Source organism: Danio rerio, chromosome 20 (assembly GCF_049306965.1).
Source record: "Danio rerio strain Tuebingen ecotype United States chromosome 20, GRCz12tu, whole genome shotgun sequence".
NCBI lineage: Eukaryota > Metazoa > Chordata > Actinopteri > Cypriniformes > Danionidae > Danio > Danio rerio.
The window spans coordinates 9,943,391-9,961,468 of NC_133195.1; the positions used below are offsets into that span (position 1 = coordinate 9,943,391).

At 38.9% G+C, this 18,078-nt stretch overlaps 2 protein-coding genes across 5 annotated transcripts in view; one reads left to right on the forward strand and one right to left on the reverse strand.

Annotated features, from left to right (window-relative positions):
- Positions 1-6: 6 nt before the first annotated feature.
- Positions 7-18,078, reverse strand: part of cgrrf1 (cell growth regulator with ring finger domain 1) — a 49,052-nt gene continuing 30,980 nt past the window's right edge. The window contains exons 1-6 of one of the 4 annotated variants that reach the window (XM_073933196.1): positions 4,329-4,549; positions 3,542-3,678; positions 2,833-3,010; positions 1,027-1,167; positions 836-943; positions 7-630 (exon numbers count right to left, since the gene is read on the reverse strand). In XM_073933196.1, the coding sequence (XP_073789297.1) occupies positions 292-630; positions 836-943; positions 1,027-1,137 (558 nt within the window). In that variant the 5' untranslated portion in view covers positions 1,138-1,167; positions 2,833-3,010; positions 3,542-3,678; positions 4,329-4,549 and the 3' untranslated portion in view covers positions 7-291. 4 annotated transcript variants of the gene reach the window in all.
- ddhd1b (DDHD domain containing 1b) overlaps positions 6,016-18,078 on the forward strand; it is a 41,040-nt gene continuing 28,977 nt past the window's right edge. Inside the window, exons 1-5 of the mRNA NM_001030246.1 lie at positions 6,016-6,775; positions 14,470-14,646; positions 14,990-15,118; positions 17,691-17,838; positions 17,910-18,019. Coding sequence (NP_001025417.1) covers positions 6,016-6,775; positions 14,470-14,646; positions 14,990-15,118; positions 17,691-17,838; positions 17,910-18,019 — 1,324 coding nt within the window. The remainder of the gene's footprint in view (positions 6,776-14,469; positions 14,647-14,989; positions 15,119-17,690; positions 17,839-17,909; positions 18,020-18,078) is intronic.

The window sequence follows — 18,078 nt, forward strand, 5'->3', positions numbered from 1 at the left end:
GTTCTCATTTGCTGAGAAAAAATGCACGATTACACACTGAAATATATTTGTTAGTTTACCATATATATATTAAAAATAAATAAATAAACTATACAGCTTAAAATCTCTATCTTAAGCACATTTCACAAGCACACTCAGGTCAAAGAAGTCTAAAATTGAAATAACGCTAGAGGTGTCCATATTTTCAGGTCAGCTGCCTGCATCTCTTTACAATATAGAGATGCTACAATGTTTCTTCTTCATGTTTATGCTTCCAAGCTAAGGCTTTTAATACTGCATCTTCACACAATTTCAATCGGTAAAATCCTCTTCATCTTCATCATCATTATGAGCAGGTCGGTTAGCCAGAGCAAATGATTCAAAGACAAACGCACGGCAGATCGGACAGTGCTGGAAGCGGCACACACAGCCGTCACATACACATGCATGTCTGCATGGCAAAAGCACTCTGTTTATTGATGCATTCTGACACACCACACAGTCCCGCCCTTGAATATCAGGCCACTCCCCTTCTGAATCAGACTCCTCCCCCTTTTCACCTGAGCTTTCTGGCTGTAGCTCCGCCCCTTGAGTGCGAGAAGGTTCAGAGCTTCCAGATAAGTTGCTGTTGTCTGCTGACATGAATAGAGGCTGCGAAAAGAAAAGAGAATATTTTTGTGCACACAGTCTGGCTCTAGACATTTAATTAAAGGCACATAATTATTAAACACTTCCATTTTGATTTAGGGACACAAGGTGAGGAAGGTTAAGTGTGATCAAAGTAAGCCTACAAAAGCCACAGCTCCCAGAAGAGCATTAAAAAAAAGATAGGAGTGTGAGTTTTATATATTTATACCTTCAGATCGTACAAGGTCCCGTGTGCTGTGAGCAGATACTGGAACAAGATTCTGGTGGAGAGCCTGTACTTGTCATCAGGAACGTGGATCACAGTCACACTAGATGCCTAGAATAACAAGTAAATGGTTAATAGAACACATTTCTTTAGTTCATATTGGGCAAATCTGATAAAGATTATGTGCTGTTTACAATGTTGTAGTTATCCCTGGTTTCCGGATGGGCTAGTGTCAGCACAGCCACCAATGGGTATCGATCCCGAGGAAGCAGCCCAAAATCTGTTACTTCAAGAGCTGGTGGCATCTGGGTGAAATATTCTTCCCTTTCTTCTTTCTGTACACTAACATGATGTTAAGGACAAAACCTGCAATTGTGTTCCATTATAGTTAGTTTTAATGTTGTATTCGTCACATGTTTTATCATGTGAGCATATATCCACAGTGTTGATTTTTATGCTCTGATATTATTCTTATAACCACAAGGTTTTACTCATTTGTCAGCAATAATTTTTTTAATTAATTATTCAAAAATGTAACATTTTAAATTACCACTTTTTTTATTCTAAACACTGGGGAAAATAAGTATTGAGCACGTCACCAGTTTTCTCAGAAAACATATTTCTAAAGGTGCTGATTACTTGAAATGTTCACCGGATGTTGGTAAAATTAATGACATCTATATTTGCAAAGAAAATAAAACTAATTAGATTACAAATTATGTTGTGTGTAATAAAGAGAAATGACGCAGGGAAGAATTATTGAACACATGAAGAAAGGAAGATGTAGAAAGGCAGTGAAAGCCGAGACAGCAGCTGAAATATCTCAGTATTTCTTCAGCAAACCTCTGTTTGTCATTGTAAATTAATACTAATTGCTTCGGTCCAACATGTACATTATAAACATGCTGAAGATGAAACCAGGGTGGACATTACAGCAAGACAATGGACAGTCAAGGAAACTCAAATGATTTCAGAGAAAGAAAATCAGGCTGTAGAATGGCTCAGCCAATCACCTGACTTGAATCCAATAGCCGGCAGCTAGCTCTCTGCAACTTTCACATGGTCGCCCACTGAAGCTAAGCAGGGCTGCGCCCGGTCAGTACCTGGATGGGAGACCACATGGGAAAGCTAGGTTGCTGCCGGAAGTGGTGTTAGTGAGGCCAGCAGGGGGCGCCCAACCTGCGGTCTGTGAGGGTCCTAATGCCCCAGTATAGTGACGGGGACTCTATACTGCTCAGTGAGTGACTCTCTGTGGTCGTTAAAAATCCCAGGATGTCCTTCGAAAAAGAGTAGGGGTTTAACCCCGGCATCCTGGCCAAATCTGCCCACTGGCCTCTGTCCATCATGGCCTCCTAACCCTCCCCATATCATGATTGGCATATCATCACTCTGTCTCCTCTCCACCAATCAGCTGGTGTGTGGTGTGCGGTCTGGCGCAAAATGGCTGCCGTCGCGTCATCCAGGTGGATGCTGCACACTGGTGGTGGATGAGGAGATCCCCCCCATTGTGTAAAGCGCTTTGAGTGCCCAGAAAAGCGCTATATAAATGTAAGGAATTATTATTATTATTATTAATATAAAACACAAAATAAAGATGTGATTTAATAGATGAGAGCCACGGAACCATTAAGATTTTTACACTCGGTTAAGGTCTGTGGAAAAACTCACACCTGAGCAATGCATGTGACTTCATTCTCCATATTAGAGGCGTCTTTAAGTTGTGCTACTCCGTTGTTATTACCCATAACTTTTTTTCAGGTTTTTTTCTTTTTGTTTGTATTGTTCATTTTTTGTTTTTTACCAAAATCTGGTTTTATACAATGTCAACAGTTCCTTTAGAAATATTATTCCCAGGAGAAAAAAAAAAAAAAACATGACGTTCAATACTTATTTCCCCCCGACTATACATTATATACATTTTCAGGAAAGGTCAGAATAAACACATTTAATTTGTACATTAATATTGCATAAAATGACCTAATTCTAAGTAAAAAGGATACTTGAATGTTTGGTGGTGACGGCAACTCGACCCCAGAGCCTCTTGAAACAGTTCTGCAGTGTTGAACCGTAGCTCAAGCTGGTGACTCTGAAGGGCCGTCTGAAGAGCCTGGACTCCACAGCCCCAGAAACAGCTCAGGACACAGTCTTCAAGACAGCATGGCAGCAAACTCACACCCTCTGAGGAAAGACAGGAGCAATTTCAGCGTTATGGAGGTGACATTTGCAGTTAAAACTTGAAACATCACAGAGAACATATATGTTAACAGTATTTGAATAACAGTATAACACAGTATATGTTTTATTCTTTTAATCAAGGGAAATAAACGTGTTATGAATTGGAAAAAAAAATTGCGAATTTAGAGTTTTCAACATGTTTAGTAGTAATTCTGTTAATTAAACTGCACAACCCAAAATAAATAGGTCTAATCCAAATAAAAAAAAAAAAACTAAAAGTTGGCTCTCAATAGAAAAAAAAGAAAAAAAAACAACATTTAGATTTTTTATTTATCATTTTTTGCATTTATGGCACTTGTATGACTTTAATTTAAATAAAATGGTTTTAAATCACTGACATAGATATTTTTACAGTATTGTAAAATACAAATATACACCAACAACATAATTTTGGAAAAAAAAAACTACTTGGTTCATGTCAACACGGAAACATTTCACTTATTTTAGATCATTTCAACATTTGCTGATTTTCACCGGTTACTGAAGCAGAAGTAGAGTTGACCTCCAAGGCGAAGGGATTGATCACCTGCACCATCTTCCTCTCAGGCACAGGAATGACAGATTCAGACTCATCTGAACTGCGCAAAATGACTGGAACATCAAACCCAAACCTTGACAGGAGACACTAAAGTTAGTCAGACAGAGATTAAAGGGAGAGTTCACGCAGAAACTAAAATTCATCGTCATTTACTCACATTTCACTTTTTCAAAATTTGTTTCTTTCTTCTGTTGAACACAAAAGAAGATAATTTGAAGAATGCTGGAAACCTGCAACTGTTGTATACTATAATATTTGTTTTTCCTATAATGGTTACACATTCTTAGCTTTCTTCATAATATCTTCTTTAGTGTTCAACAAATTAAAGAAACTCAAAAAGGTTTATAAGCACTTGAGGGTGAGTACATAGTGAGTAAATGTTACTTTTGGGTGAACTATCCCTTTAAGGGTGTAATGTCAACTTCTGCTTTCAAGAGGGAACTAACTGGAGATTCAACCTGATAAGATATTATTTAGACCCTTTATTTTAAAGACCTGTTTCACGTCTACATGTTAATCAAAGTCATTACACAAAGCGTGTAATAGCTGTAGGTAGAGTGTGTAATAACACAGGTGAGTACACTATAAGTACACATTACGCACACCTACTGTAAAATAAAGTGAAACCAGACATTGTCCATCTCTATAAACCCTCTAAACTTAACTAAACTATCTCACATTGGATTAATATCATAATATTTAAAGCTAAAAATATGGACTTACCAGCCCAACACAACCGCCACAGTGATGATGAAACACAATGATATAACAGCAATATAAAAGAGAGGAGAGTATTCATACAACATCACTAAAAACTCCGCGGCCATGCTTAAAATGTTACATTAATACGGTGCGAATAAATACTGTTTTCTTTTATTAAACCGCGGTTGCTTTGAGTCTTGTCTTGCTTTGCGTCTGTCTGTCACCCTGCAGGAATCACCAACGTAAACTTCCGGTTGTGACAGCCGCTACGGAAGCTCAGAGGAACAAAACCGCACATGACAAACCGTCACGCACAGGGAGGAGCGTTACAGCAAGATAGCGGAGGGAAGTATGATTCATTTCTGCGAATCGGTTCTTTTGAACAGATCCTTTTAACGATCCGGATCAAAGACGGTTTAGTTTCAATGTGCTTCACCATGTGGACATTTTTAAATGTTTTTAACAATTATTATTAATGTTATTATTATTATTATTATTATTGTTGTTGCTGTTAATGTTAATGATATGTAACGATGATTTGTTTTATTTTATATATATATATATATATATATATATATATATATATATATATATATATATATATATATATATATATATATATATATATATTTCTTAGTATTCATTTAAGCCAAATTTCAAAAACTTCCACAAACATGTTCAAACTGCATTTAATACCACATTGTGGCTACTAAATGCAAGGTGGTTTTATGAAATTTATCACAGGAAGAAACCACAGAGAAGCAACCTAGACAGATTGTAATAATAATAATAATAATAATACAGTGATAATAATAATGATAGATACTGTAATAATAATACTGTCATTATCGTAATAATAATATTAATAATAATAATGACAGTACTGTAGTTGTTAATAATTATAATAATACTGTAATAATAATAACAATAATAATAATAAATTATTATTATTATTATTATTATTATTATTGTTGTTATTATTATTATTATTATTATTATTATTATTAATATAACACTGTAATAATAATAATAATAATAATAATAATTTCATAATAGTAATAATAATAATAATAATAATAATACTGTCATAAAAATAATAAGAATAATAAGCTTGTAGCTATTGTGTTTAAAAATATGAAGGGTTATTTGCATCAAGTTGTTAGCATTAAATTGCATCTGCATCAAACAACGTCCTACGTTCGTTATACAGTCATGACAAAATGTTTACTTCAATTAAAAACAATCATACTATAATGTATTTTAAACCAAGGTCCTCCTCGACTGTTGAGATTCGAGTATGGTTTAGTATGGTATCGAGTTCGGACAGATTCATTTCAGGACAACTCGTTCAAACTATTTTTTGGACCCGTTAAAAAAGACTCGACTCAACATAAAGATTCATTTTTGAATTGGACGTCGCTTTAGAGCAGAGGGGCTCCACGGGGAGAAATACAGTCGGCATATAAATGAAAAGTGAACAGGTTGGCGTGTCTGCTCTATAACTTGAGGACTGCCCGAGTGATATCTGCTAGTAATTCATGGAGTCCAAGTCCAGCGTGTGTGATTGACGCCTCCGGACAGATGCTGGCCGCTTTAGTGGCGCCGGGGGAAGGAGAGGTTTTGACACCGTTAGATTTGTTGTTATTATAATCAGCTGACCGGTGCTGAAACCGCTCTGTTTGCTGTTTTCTAGAAAGCGGCGACAGTAATGAGCGCTTGTCAGGACAAATCGTCTTTGAGTTGCTCGGAAAGCAGAGAAAATGTCAGCGGTAGTGAATGGGGAAGGATGGATGATGGTTGCGCGTCCTGCTTTAACGACCCCACGGGCGACGCGATTCACGGCGGGATGGACGCGGTGCAGCCGGGCATAACATTGGACGGACATCTGCCGCTTCCCCCAGGCCAGCTGATGCTAGGCCTGGTGGAGGAGGGTTTCGCTGGCTATCATAGCCATCTCGGCTCTGATCCGGACACTGATTATCTCGACATCCCCGGCGACCCGAATTACAGCGAAAGTGACGGGAACGTCGCCACGAAAAAGCGCAACCGCTCCAACAGCTCGCGCCACCGCGGGGAAGTTGTCACGGAACTCGGACCCGAGGAGGTGCGCTGGTTTTACAAGGAGGACAAGAGGACCTGGAAACCGTTCGTTGGCCACGATTCCTTAAAAATCGAGCTGGCGTATCGTAAATACTGCGAACTTAATCCGGAAGAGGTCAAACGGAGGGATGCGACGGAAGAAGCGGAGGATTTATTCGAGTCTTCTTCAGGATGCGAGGAACCGGCGGTTCGGAGGCAGTCGGCGGCGGTGGCAGCTCAGCCGGTACCCGACAGCGCGGATGCGGGATGCTCAGCGGACGATTCGGTGTTCAGGTCAGACAGCGTCAACGTGGACGCAGTGTGTGTGCGTGGAGGACTCTATGAGGTGGACATCAAAGGAAAGAGCTGCTATCCTGTGTACTGGAACCGTGAGTTTCTTTACAAGCTTACTTTAAAGAGAACAGGCATGATGCCATCATCCAAACCATGACATTGGCTAACAAAAAGAGTTTTTTCGCTGAATGTGTATACAGCTCTTACCTGTACAGTGAAAGTGCAGGTCAAAAAAAGTGATATAAAAGTAGGCTACCTAACTAGTGTGATTTATAGTTATTCTGGAAAACGATATTTTGATTGGTTAACAATTGTAATTTAATGGCACAAATCTCACAATATAAGTGACCAATAAAACAACAATGCAGTCAAATTACCTTTGATTAAGGAACAGACTAATGTATAATGTTATTCAATTAAACCAATAGTACTGATGTGAAATCGGATTCAAACCATCTTCAAGAGATTTAAGGATCACAACAGATTATATTGATATCTTAACATCCTCCTTTTGTGTTTTTAATAAGGCACATTCGTAGAATTTTAATTTTGTACTCCTTTCAAAATTGTGATCATATTTAGAGATGCTCTGTGAGGCAGAATTTAGTCATTTGATCTGGAATTTCCCCTCACAGATTCTGCAACACGTTCAAGTTGGTCACAAATCCTTAACAGAAAGCTGCACAGTTTAGACTAGTGTGTGAGCAGTGCTGCAAACATCACAGTTGACAACAGACTATGCAGTTCTTTCCCTGTAATATTCACAGAGATTACTACACTCAGTGTTTGTATCTGTTAAGATATTACCATGACAGAATTTACAATTGAACTTAAAGAGACAGAAATGCAGTCTGTGTGAACTGTGAAGTGTACAGTCATTCCTGCCAATATTAGCCGAGGCTTATAGCCACGATTCAGAGCTGACAGTCATTGCGCATCAGATGCATCATTCTGTCCTCGTGTCTCACACTTTTGTGAGTTTGTGTTTAAAGTCCAAGATAGTGAATCTAATCATCTTACAGGCAAAAGTTCACTTCAAGGATCTGTGTTGAGGAAGGATACTGAAAACTCTCCAGACAGAGCATTAGCTAAATTTCAAGGCAAAAGTCCCTTGTCTGTTATCAATAGTGCATTATTATACTTTATACAACAGTTCTGTCTGGTTCTCGAATCTGATTGACTGATAGCCTCGCGATACTCTGCAATAACAGAACTCCTACAGCCTCTTTACCCTTTGTGTATTACTCTGCCCACATACACCCAGCAAAAAGCAGACACTACAGATCTAAAGTTTAAAAGATGCTTTTAACTGTTTTAAAGGTGTTTAACTGTCAACTTATGATTTGAATCCAAGGGGGAAGAAAGTAGTTCCTCATACAAAAGGGTTTTTGAGACTCTCTATGTTTGATTTAGTTTTTATATACACAATTATGCCGTCAAACTGTTGTATAAATGCAATATCACACTCGTAGCAGTGCGATATGGCTGTATATCGGCACTGGTGGGGGCACTAAGGCAACGCACGCCTTCCACCAGTGCCGATATACAGCCATATCGCACTACTACTCATGTGATATTGCTCATGTATGTAGCACAATAACTTACAGCCAAGTCATTTCATTGAATGATTTTATTAGATTAAACCATACCATCTTGCTAAAAAAAAAAAAAAGGTTGATAATTTAATATTAGGCAACACGGTGGCTCAGTGACACAGCAAGAAGGTCACTGATTTGAGTCCTGGCTGGGTCAGTTGGCATTTCTGTGTGGAGATTGCATATTCTCCCTGTTATTGTTTGGGTTTCTTCCAGGTGCTCCGGTTTCCCCCTCAGTCCAAAGACATGCGGTACAGGTGAATTAAGTAAACTAAATTGGACCTAGTGTATGAGTGTGTATAGGTGTTTCCCAGTACTAGGTTGCAGCTGGAAGGGCATCCACTGTGTAAAACACAAGTTGGATAAGTTGGCGGTTCATTCTGCTGTGGCGACCCCTGATAATTAAAAGGTCTAAGCCGAAGGAAAATTAATAAATGAATTTAACTATTTAAAGTGTGACTTTTTGAGATGCTAATGGTCTAATCCAATTCAATGATTTATGCTAAGCTAAGCTAAAAGTGTTCCCATCGGATCGGGAGATTGGCTGAATGTATTCAAAGATGGTAAAACTCAACTGTTTACCTCTAGGAGGCTGAATGAGGCTATTTTTATAAGAAATGGAGTGTTCCTTTAATTTGTCTTTCATAACAGCTTCACTGTCAAAAAAACAACAGTAAAGTTTAAAAAGGCAGTAAAACTATTTATTCATTTTCCTTCAGCCTAGTCCCAGACCCATCAGGGGTTGCCACAGCGGAATGAACCACCAACTTTTCCAGCATATGTTTTACGCAGTGGACACCCTTCCAGCTGCAACCCAGTACTGGAAAACACCCATATACTCTCAAATTCACAAACACACTCATACACTATGGCCAATTTACTTCATCCAATTCACTTATCCTGCATGTATTTGGACTGTAAGGAAACCAGAGCCTCCAGAGGAAACCCACGCCAAGACGGAAGAACATTCAAACTCCACACAGAAACACCAAGTGGTCCAGCCAGAGCTAAAACCAGTGACCTTCTTGCTGTGAGGTGACAGTGCTAACCACTGCGTTAAATGATTAAAAAGAAACTAGCCCAAAATAGTATAAATACGGCAGAAAAAAAATACATTAGTAACATTCAAAGAACCATAGTAGATTTAATAGCAGATGTTCTCGACAAGTTCAAACAAGCCCACACACAAATTAAGACAGATCTTGAGATAATCCTCATAGAGTGTGATTGCAGGCTGCTTATTTAAACCTACAGGAAATCTATGATGCTGTGATTTTTGTCATCGTTTAAAAATGGTGAGAAGTTCAACAGATAGAAACTGGATCTCAAATATGGTGACGTATGAACAACACCAATCAAAGCTGTTTTTAAGGTCTTGCAGATTTTTTATCTTTTACCATAGTACTTTACCATAGAACAAAATAGAGATAGATATGAAAGTTTCACATGAAAATGACGACAGTTATCAATATTATTACAGTTTTGTTCAAATGACCTTCTTTTTTTATCTGAGAATGAACTAACAACAGATAAAATTTGCAGCTTTGTGCAATTTTGTAACAAACAAGATAAGCATTGATTTCTACATTTTGATTGGTTTATGTTTATATTTCATGTACTTTGGTTGTTTTCTTTTTAATCTATTTTAATACAGTGGGTACATTCGATCTTATTATTTAAGGTATTGTTAAACTTGCGCTTGGAAAACTACCTCACAGGGATCCATGCTTTCGTTGTTTTTCACAAAATAAGGCAGCCTATCTGAAAGTTTTGTGTGATTTAGGGCAGCACAATATATTGTTTCAGCATTGAAATTGCAATGTGATTATTCGTCACATATATTCGTCATCGATAATAGTCACATCGCAGGATATGCAATGTTGAGTCTGTATTAATTACATGTATCATTTGCATGATGTGATTTTGAGGCCTGCGACTATGAGCATTTTCAAAGCATTCAGGCATAAGAAATTGTACTGTTAGTAACGCAAATAATCGTTAATTTTATTTTATTGTTTTTTTTTATTATTTAGTTACTGTGCCTGTATACTGTTAGACTCAGAAAAAGGAAAAAACACTGCTTATTTCAAATGTAACTTGTCTTTATTGTATTTATCTGCTTTTAATTAGTTTATTAGGTTTTAGGCATATGCACACACTTACAGAATCATCACAATCCCAACAATTATATATTCTTTCCAAATAGATATTCATTCATTCATTTTTCTTTTGCCAATTTATCCAGCAGACTATAGAATACAAAAGACATGTCACTCAAATCTTGGTGAATGGGGAAAAGTGTAACAGTCTACATGGCAAATAAAGCCTTGCCTACTAGTACAGGAGGCAATCATCAATCGCCTAATGGCGAATAAAGTCTGCCTTCTAGTACAAGAGCCAATCATCCATCACTATAGACTGACAATGCTCAGTGGGAGGGGCTCGGACGAGACGTGAGTTTCTGCAGATTTTGTGTGATTTGGATGTTTAGAAATGAAAATAAAGACACAGCTGATGTTTAATTTTATTGGTGATTCATAATATGAAATTCAATGGTAAGCTTGGCAAGCAGTTTTGAAGAATTTGATGTTTCCCCATTAAGACAAAATGCCCGAGCATACTGCCCAAGAGGTGTTTCAAAGATGGCCGCAGAGTGAAATCACTTGCCTTAAAAGGACTTTGGTTTTAAGCAGGGGATGCACTTTCAGCTAATTAACAAAATATTGCCATGTTAGATTTTCCCAACTGATATTGTGATTTGATTTGTAATGTTGTGAATTTAAGCTAGGGGCAACACAGTGGTGCTGTCGCCTCACAGCAAGAAAGTCGCTGGTTTGAGCCTCGGCTGGGTCAGTTGGCATTTCTGTATAGAGTTTGCATGTTCTTCCCATGTTCACGTGGGTTTCCTCTGGGAGCTCCGGTTTCCCCCACAAGTCCAAAGACATGCTGTAGAGGTGAATTGAATAAGCTAAATTGGCTGTAGTGTATGTGTGTGAATGCAAGAGTGTATGGGTGTTTCCCAGTGCTGGGTTGTGGCTAAAAAGGACATCCACTGCGTAAAACATATGCTGGATAAGTTAGCGGTTCATTCCGCTGTTGTGACCCCTGATTAATTAAGAAAATAAAATGAATGAATAAATGAGTTTAAGCTTCAGTTCAGTATTCTCAATAGTGCACAGCACACACTTTAAATAAAAACACACTAGGCTTGGGCGCTATCCAAATTTTGATACGTCAAACCTTCTCCCTATTGTACCTCAATATATGGTATTACCCTGAATAATAAAAAAAATTATTACATAAGACTCAGACAGCATCACCAAACTGTTGGCTTGTGCCTAAACGGTTCAGAAACTGAATACCGAACTCTAATACTGAAACAAAAACAAAATAACATGCACAACCATATTAACAACTTTTTTTTAGCAACAAATAGAAGTTTATAAAAAAGGGGAAATATAACAGTTAAACAGCATTGAATAGAACAGTTTTCGTGCACACAAATCAATTGTATTTTACCATGTCCTTAAAGGACTTTTTGTCATTACATCAGTACAGGTTTTCCAACTGACACTGTCCCTTTTGAACTTTGTTGTTTTACCGAAGGCCCCAATTACCATTGGCTGCGTACTGGACTTAGATGTTGTTGGTCTGAGTGAACTCGGGTCCTTTCTCGTATCAGTTAGTGGATGGTAGTTTCGTGTATGCAACTTTAGGTTTGAGGTATTTCCATCTCTCGCGGTCACCTTTTTGTTGCAAAATTTATAAAATTGAAAAAATCATCTATATTTCTCCCTTCTCGTTTGGTCGAAACCTGAAGTACTGCCAAATTGCAGAAGTTGTTTTTTTCGAGACCAGGGGCCTCATGTATCAACGCTGCGTACGCACAAAAACTTTGCGTACGCCAGGTTTCACGCTCAGAATCGCTCACGTTTGGATTTACTAACAATGAACTGAACGTGGGAATGTGCGCAGCTTCACGGCAGCTTTCTGGCAGGCGTACGCACATTTTTTGTGCGTGTCTGTTTTATTTCCATTGGCGACTCCTAGAGGCAGTTGTGTTAAATTCCTCTCTACAAAGTGTCTGAGCCTTGCAATGGCAGCTGTATGAGACGGGTTCAGCAGGTATATAAAGTTTCTATACCATACATTTGACCAGCTAAACATTAAAGCACAATTTGCAGCAGTCGCCTGTTTTCCCAATGTAATCTGAGCGATCTACCGCACGCACATTGCTATAAAGACACTATCTGAAGATGAATTTGCATGCGTGAATCAGAAACATTTCCATTCAATAAATGTGCAAATAAAATATGATGCTTATTGATATGAACTTATTGATGATTTCTACTTGTCTTTCTCGTGATAAATAGTGGGCAAAATCTGATATGTAGCGGGGGAAAAAACAAGAAAGAGTTCATCAGACGCTGGATTCCAGCCGAGTTCATGCTCGAACGTATCAATTCATGATCACATGCGTCTTACGAGTAGCGCCACTGAGACTGTTAAGTGTCTTGCAACATTTTACAGATATAAACCACACTATTTATTTTTTTAATGCACTCAGTGCGATGTTCAGACCCAACTGTGTTAACCGTATCAGCTAAACTCTCCCACTCTATTTTTTTCTTTTGTTGTTAATTCCGGAGAACAAACTTGCAAATAACACAGCTTTTCTCCGGTCTACCTCCGAAAGCAGCACCTCCAATTCACATTCTGTTCAAAGTTTCTCTTTTTGCTTGCTTTTGACATTGCTTTTTCGTTGGGTTTTGCCATTAGCATAGTCATTAGCATATTCATACGGGGGAGGAGGCAGGGAGGGGTTATGTGCTCGTGCATGTTGCGCTCAGTTTCACGTTCATTCAGATGTACAAAAGAATATGCGTGAGATTCGGCGTACGCAGTGTTTCATACATCTGAATTTTTTTCTGCGTACGCACATTTACAGCTTTGTGCGTACGCAATGTTTTAGTAAGATTTCCACGCAAGTCTTCATACATGAGGCCCCAGGGGGGCCATTGCAAGGCTCAGACACTTTGTAGAGAAGAATTTAACACAACTGCCTCTAGGAGTCACCAATGGAAATAAAACAGACGCACACAAAAAATGTGCGTACGCCTGCCTGAAAGCTGCTGTGAAGCTGTGCACATTCCCATGTTCAGTTCATTGTTAGTAAATCCAAACGTGAGCGATTCTGAGCGTGAAACCTGGCGTACGCAAAGTTTTTTGTGCATACGCAGCGTTGTCACTTGGTCCACAGCTTACCATTTTTTCCCAACTCTCTCTTTCTCCTCCACGCTGTCTCGTGATGACGACCACACATGCGCATCTTTAGCCATTAAATAAATTATATTGAATATTTATTCCTTGTCTCCTATATAGGTGCATTGTTTTTATGATGGAATACCAGTTTTGAAACTAATACCGTTGCTATTTTTAGATACTGCGGTATGACATATTACGGTATTATAGCCTTGAATTATATTTAGCAAAATGTTAAGTTGGGCCTGTAATCTTTAGATTTTGAAAAGTGTTTTATATTCTATTAATACTCATTCATATTTAGAATTGTAATCGCTAACTATTCACCATAGAGCTGAAGAACACAACAGAAAAATCAGTCCACCATCCAATCATCCATAGAACTGAATAACAACAATAGAAAAATCAATCCACTATCCAATCATCCACCAGTCTCTTCTTACTTATTCTTTACATCTTTACTATGCAGGATTTGCGTAATTTGATTGGGTGAATTAGCTGTCAGTCTAAAGCTGCAGCCACACTAGAGCTTGCGCATGCAAAATTCTGTCGTACGTCACTGCGAAAAGGGGCGGGAAAATTATAGTAATTAGACATTAAAAAAGCATGCAATTGCTCCATATTTTAAATTTCTGTACAGAGCTTTGATCTTTTATTGGTCTCACGCTATCATGTGATTCGATTTCGCAGATCAGTAATCACCAAGCTTTAACTTTAAAATACAGCGACAAGGGAAACTTGTCGCATGAGCTTATGTTTACAGTTTGCCACATACGCATGCATATGAATGGAAGTCTATGTGGCGAAAAGTGCAAAAAGGGACTGTGACTTAACTGGTCCACCCTGATCCTTATATAGCATTGCCATTGTATGATGTTAGATATAGTCATACTTTAGAAATAGATAACAATTCAAACCACTCCGCTTTACAGAACAGGACCACATCCCAGTCATGAGAGGCCAGTGGTTCACAGACGGCACCTGGTTGCCCTTGGAGGAGGAGGACAGTGACCTTATTGAACTGGAGCACTTAGCCTGTTTCCGGGGCCAGCAGATGAAGGACACCTTTGACACGGAAGCAGTGGCCACCACAGTGGACAGCAAAGACGGTAACAGACCCTGCCATGACTAGTGTTTAGGGTTTAGGGTAAGCTTTGTGCTAGGGGTCAAGCACACAAAAAGAACGACTTAACATTGACGCTTAGTTCAGCTCACTCAGAGACAGTCGCTTAGTTAAATAAGCCACAAACCAGACTTCCTGTTTGTTTCATGTGACACAAGTCAAACACCGGTGGGACGTTTATTACTGATGGGGTATCAGCTGTCAGCTGTTTTTGCAAATGTTTAAAAAAGACCCTAATTGGAATGATCTAATCTATTCAGACATGAAGTTTACTTAACAGGAGGTAATTTGAAACAGACCTGTTTGACTTGTGCCCTTAATTCACTCAGCCATTCACAGTCTGAAACTGAGCCGGAGCCACGTGGACTGGCACAGTGTGGATGAAGTGTACCTTTACAGCGACGCCACCACCTCTAAGATTGCACGGACGGTCACTCAGAAGCTGGGATTCTCAAAAGGTTTGTTAAACATTTGATTAGTAAATACTCTCACGTGTTGCTAATTAATAGAACACATCAAATCTAAAATAATGCAAATCACATATTTAATATACAAGTTCATGTTTGGATTTTACACATATAAAACTTGTTATTTCAAAAGATTACAAAAATTGAATTTCTTTTCTTTAAAGAGCCCCTATAATGGGTTTTTGAAATTGACCTTCCATGTAGTGTGTAACATAGCGCTAAGTGAAGTGAAATATCCAGCTAAGGCTTAAATCTGAAAGTGGACAGTTTTTAAAACTAATGTGGTTAAAATGAATCGTCTTGTTAGCGAGTTATTAGGCGTTTCGGAGTGACGTGGCTACGAAACATAAGCCCCGCCCAATTGTTGCTAGCATAAACCTGGGAAAATTTAAACCTGCGGCCCCGCCCACAAACACAGCAGCAAAGACAGATCCTGAAGTCTTGAGTCATGAAGATGCTTACCTGGATATTATTGGAAGTGTGAGGGGGGCGAGACAATGGGCAACTCTTTCGTTTGTTTAAGGAAGGATCAGACTACTGATGTATGAAACTTTAACAGAGCTCGACAGGAACTTCAGTACACGGCTCATGGATTAGTTTCTTCCTCCATTTTGTAATGGACAGACAATACACCAGGGATGCGTGCAAAATAAGGCCAGTTTATTAGGCACACAGTCGAACAAAGGCAGGCTGTTGCATGCTGAGGAGAAGCACTGGTGAGCGTTACAACCCCCTGGCTGGGGATTTGATCTCTGGACATAGTAGAGTACAGGTAAGCCCTGAGAACATACAACACTTCACGCAAGAGGTGCCACAGCAATGATTGCAAATAGAAATGATCTACAGCTGAGAAGGGAGAAAAGCTCCAATATGAAAGATAATTAAGGAAATCAGATCTGGCCCATTGACACACTTCATAAGTGTAAGTAAGTGGTTGCCTGCTTGTTTTCTTTAGCTTGCAAATGATGTATTTAATTGTGTTTTGTTACTTGTAACCGCTTGCACTGTATCAGGTTAACTCTTTATATTCTCATATCGCGTCTAATTATACATTGAAAAGGCGACGCTTGTCGCTTTGTGTACGGATTTAAAATGCGTTTGTGAACTTGTGTTCCACTGCCGTTTGCCGTTGCTTTGGCCACCGTCAGCTGTTCTTACCCACGCGCAGTGGTCAAGGTTCAGAATAGTTCAGCTTTTGCCACTGTGTGGATTAATACTGATTGTGTATCATTTAAAAATAGAGCAATATGCTGGTGTTTAGTTTCACTGCTTTCGGGTGTGAGGTGTCTAAATAACACTGTTGAGAACCGGGTACTGTTTAATGTGGTATTAGTAGGTTTACTATGAAGCGTGTTTCGTGCTGCGATCGGATCCAATACCAATGTTGGCGACCCAGGGGCTTGATAAACCGCGCTGGGCATTTTACTGTCTCGCGTTGAACGCTGTCGACCAATTGCAAAAGGCTGTCATCGGTCCAATCAGCGAAGATTAGCTTTTTTTCAGTTTTTCGACAGAACTAAATTTATTGTTGATGTCTTGGTCTAACTATTTGGAGGGCCGGAACAAGTTGGCTCGGGGGCCGGGTTCGGCCCGCGGGTCGCCAATTAAATAGCCCTCGTTTAGACGTTAATAACTGTGATGGTGTAGTTTAGGTAAGATGTAGACGTTATAACTGTGATGATTGGGTTTAGGTAAGGTGTAGACCTTAATAACTGTGATGGTTGGGTTTAGGTTTAGGGAAGGTGTAGACATTATAGCTGTGATGGTTGGGTTTAGGTTTAGGGAAAGTGTAGATGTTACTAACTGATGGTTTGGTTTAGGTTTAGGGAAGGTGTAGACATTAATAGCTGTGATGGTTGGGTTTAGGTTTAGGGAAAGTGTAGTTGTTACTAACTGATGGTTGGGTTTAGGGTTGGTGTAGGTGTAGATGTTTATAACTGATGTACTGATAACATAGTTTTAACATGGCTCCATAACATCACGTTATGTCAAGATAAGGTGCCCGTTTTGACAGCGCTAAAACAAAAAAGCCCAAATGGTGAGGAAGAGTCTGTTAGATTGTAATAACGTTTCCGAGACCATTTTCCTGATCTTTTTGAATGAAATACTTGACTACATCCAATCAGCTCGCAGTAGAAAAAATAAGCCACACCCACTGTTTTCTCATTTAATATTTAGTTTCTCTAGGAACTGCATCATAATACATAAACATTTGCAGCTTTCAGTTCATGTGGACTTTAAAGCACTTTTAGAAGAGTATTAGCATTCAGATGATTTTATAATAAATAGACGTGGATCCAACGCTATGTACTTGATGTTCATTAATCGAATGGCTCATTCACACCAAGAACGGTGACTATAAATGTAACTATTATGCTTTGGTTTGATGCTAATAACATTACAATGTTTTAATAAGCATGTGCTGCAGGTGTTGTCTATTTATAGCATTTTCTGATTGGCTGTCAATGTTTTTTATCGTTCATCACCTGGGAAACATTCGAAAATTGTTATAAAAGACGGTGGTTATTAAATTACCGAAGTTTCTTCCTTCCTGTTTCCTTAGCCTCCAGCAGTGGGACGCGTCTCCACCGGGGTTACGTAGAGGAGGCGGCTCTAGAGGACACGCCCCCTGAAACTACACACATAGTCTTTGTGGTACATGGAATTGGCCAAAAGATGGATCAGGGGCGTATCATTAGAAATACAAGCATGTGAGTCCACAAAATCACACCACTGAGTGTATTAAAAAAAGTTTAGAAACTAACTTTTCATTGATGATTAGGATGCGGGATGCTGCCCGTAAGATGGAGGAGAAGCACTTCTCTGACCGAATTAATGAACATGTCGAGTTCCTTCCTGTGGAATGGCGGTCTAAACTCGCCCTCGATGGAGGTATTTTTGGTAGACAATGATAAAAAACACATAAAGTACTTTATGCTTGATAGACAGGG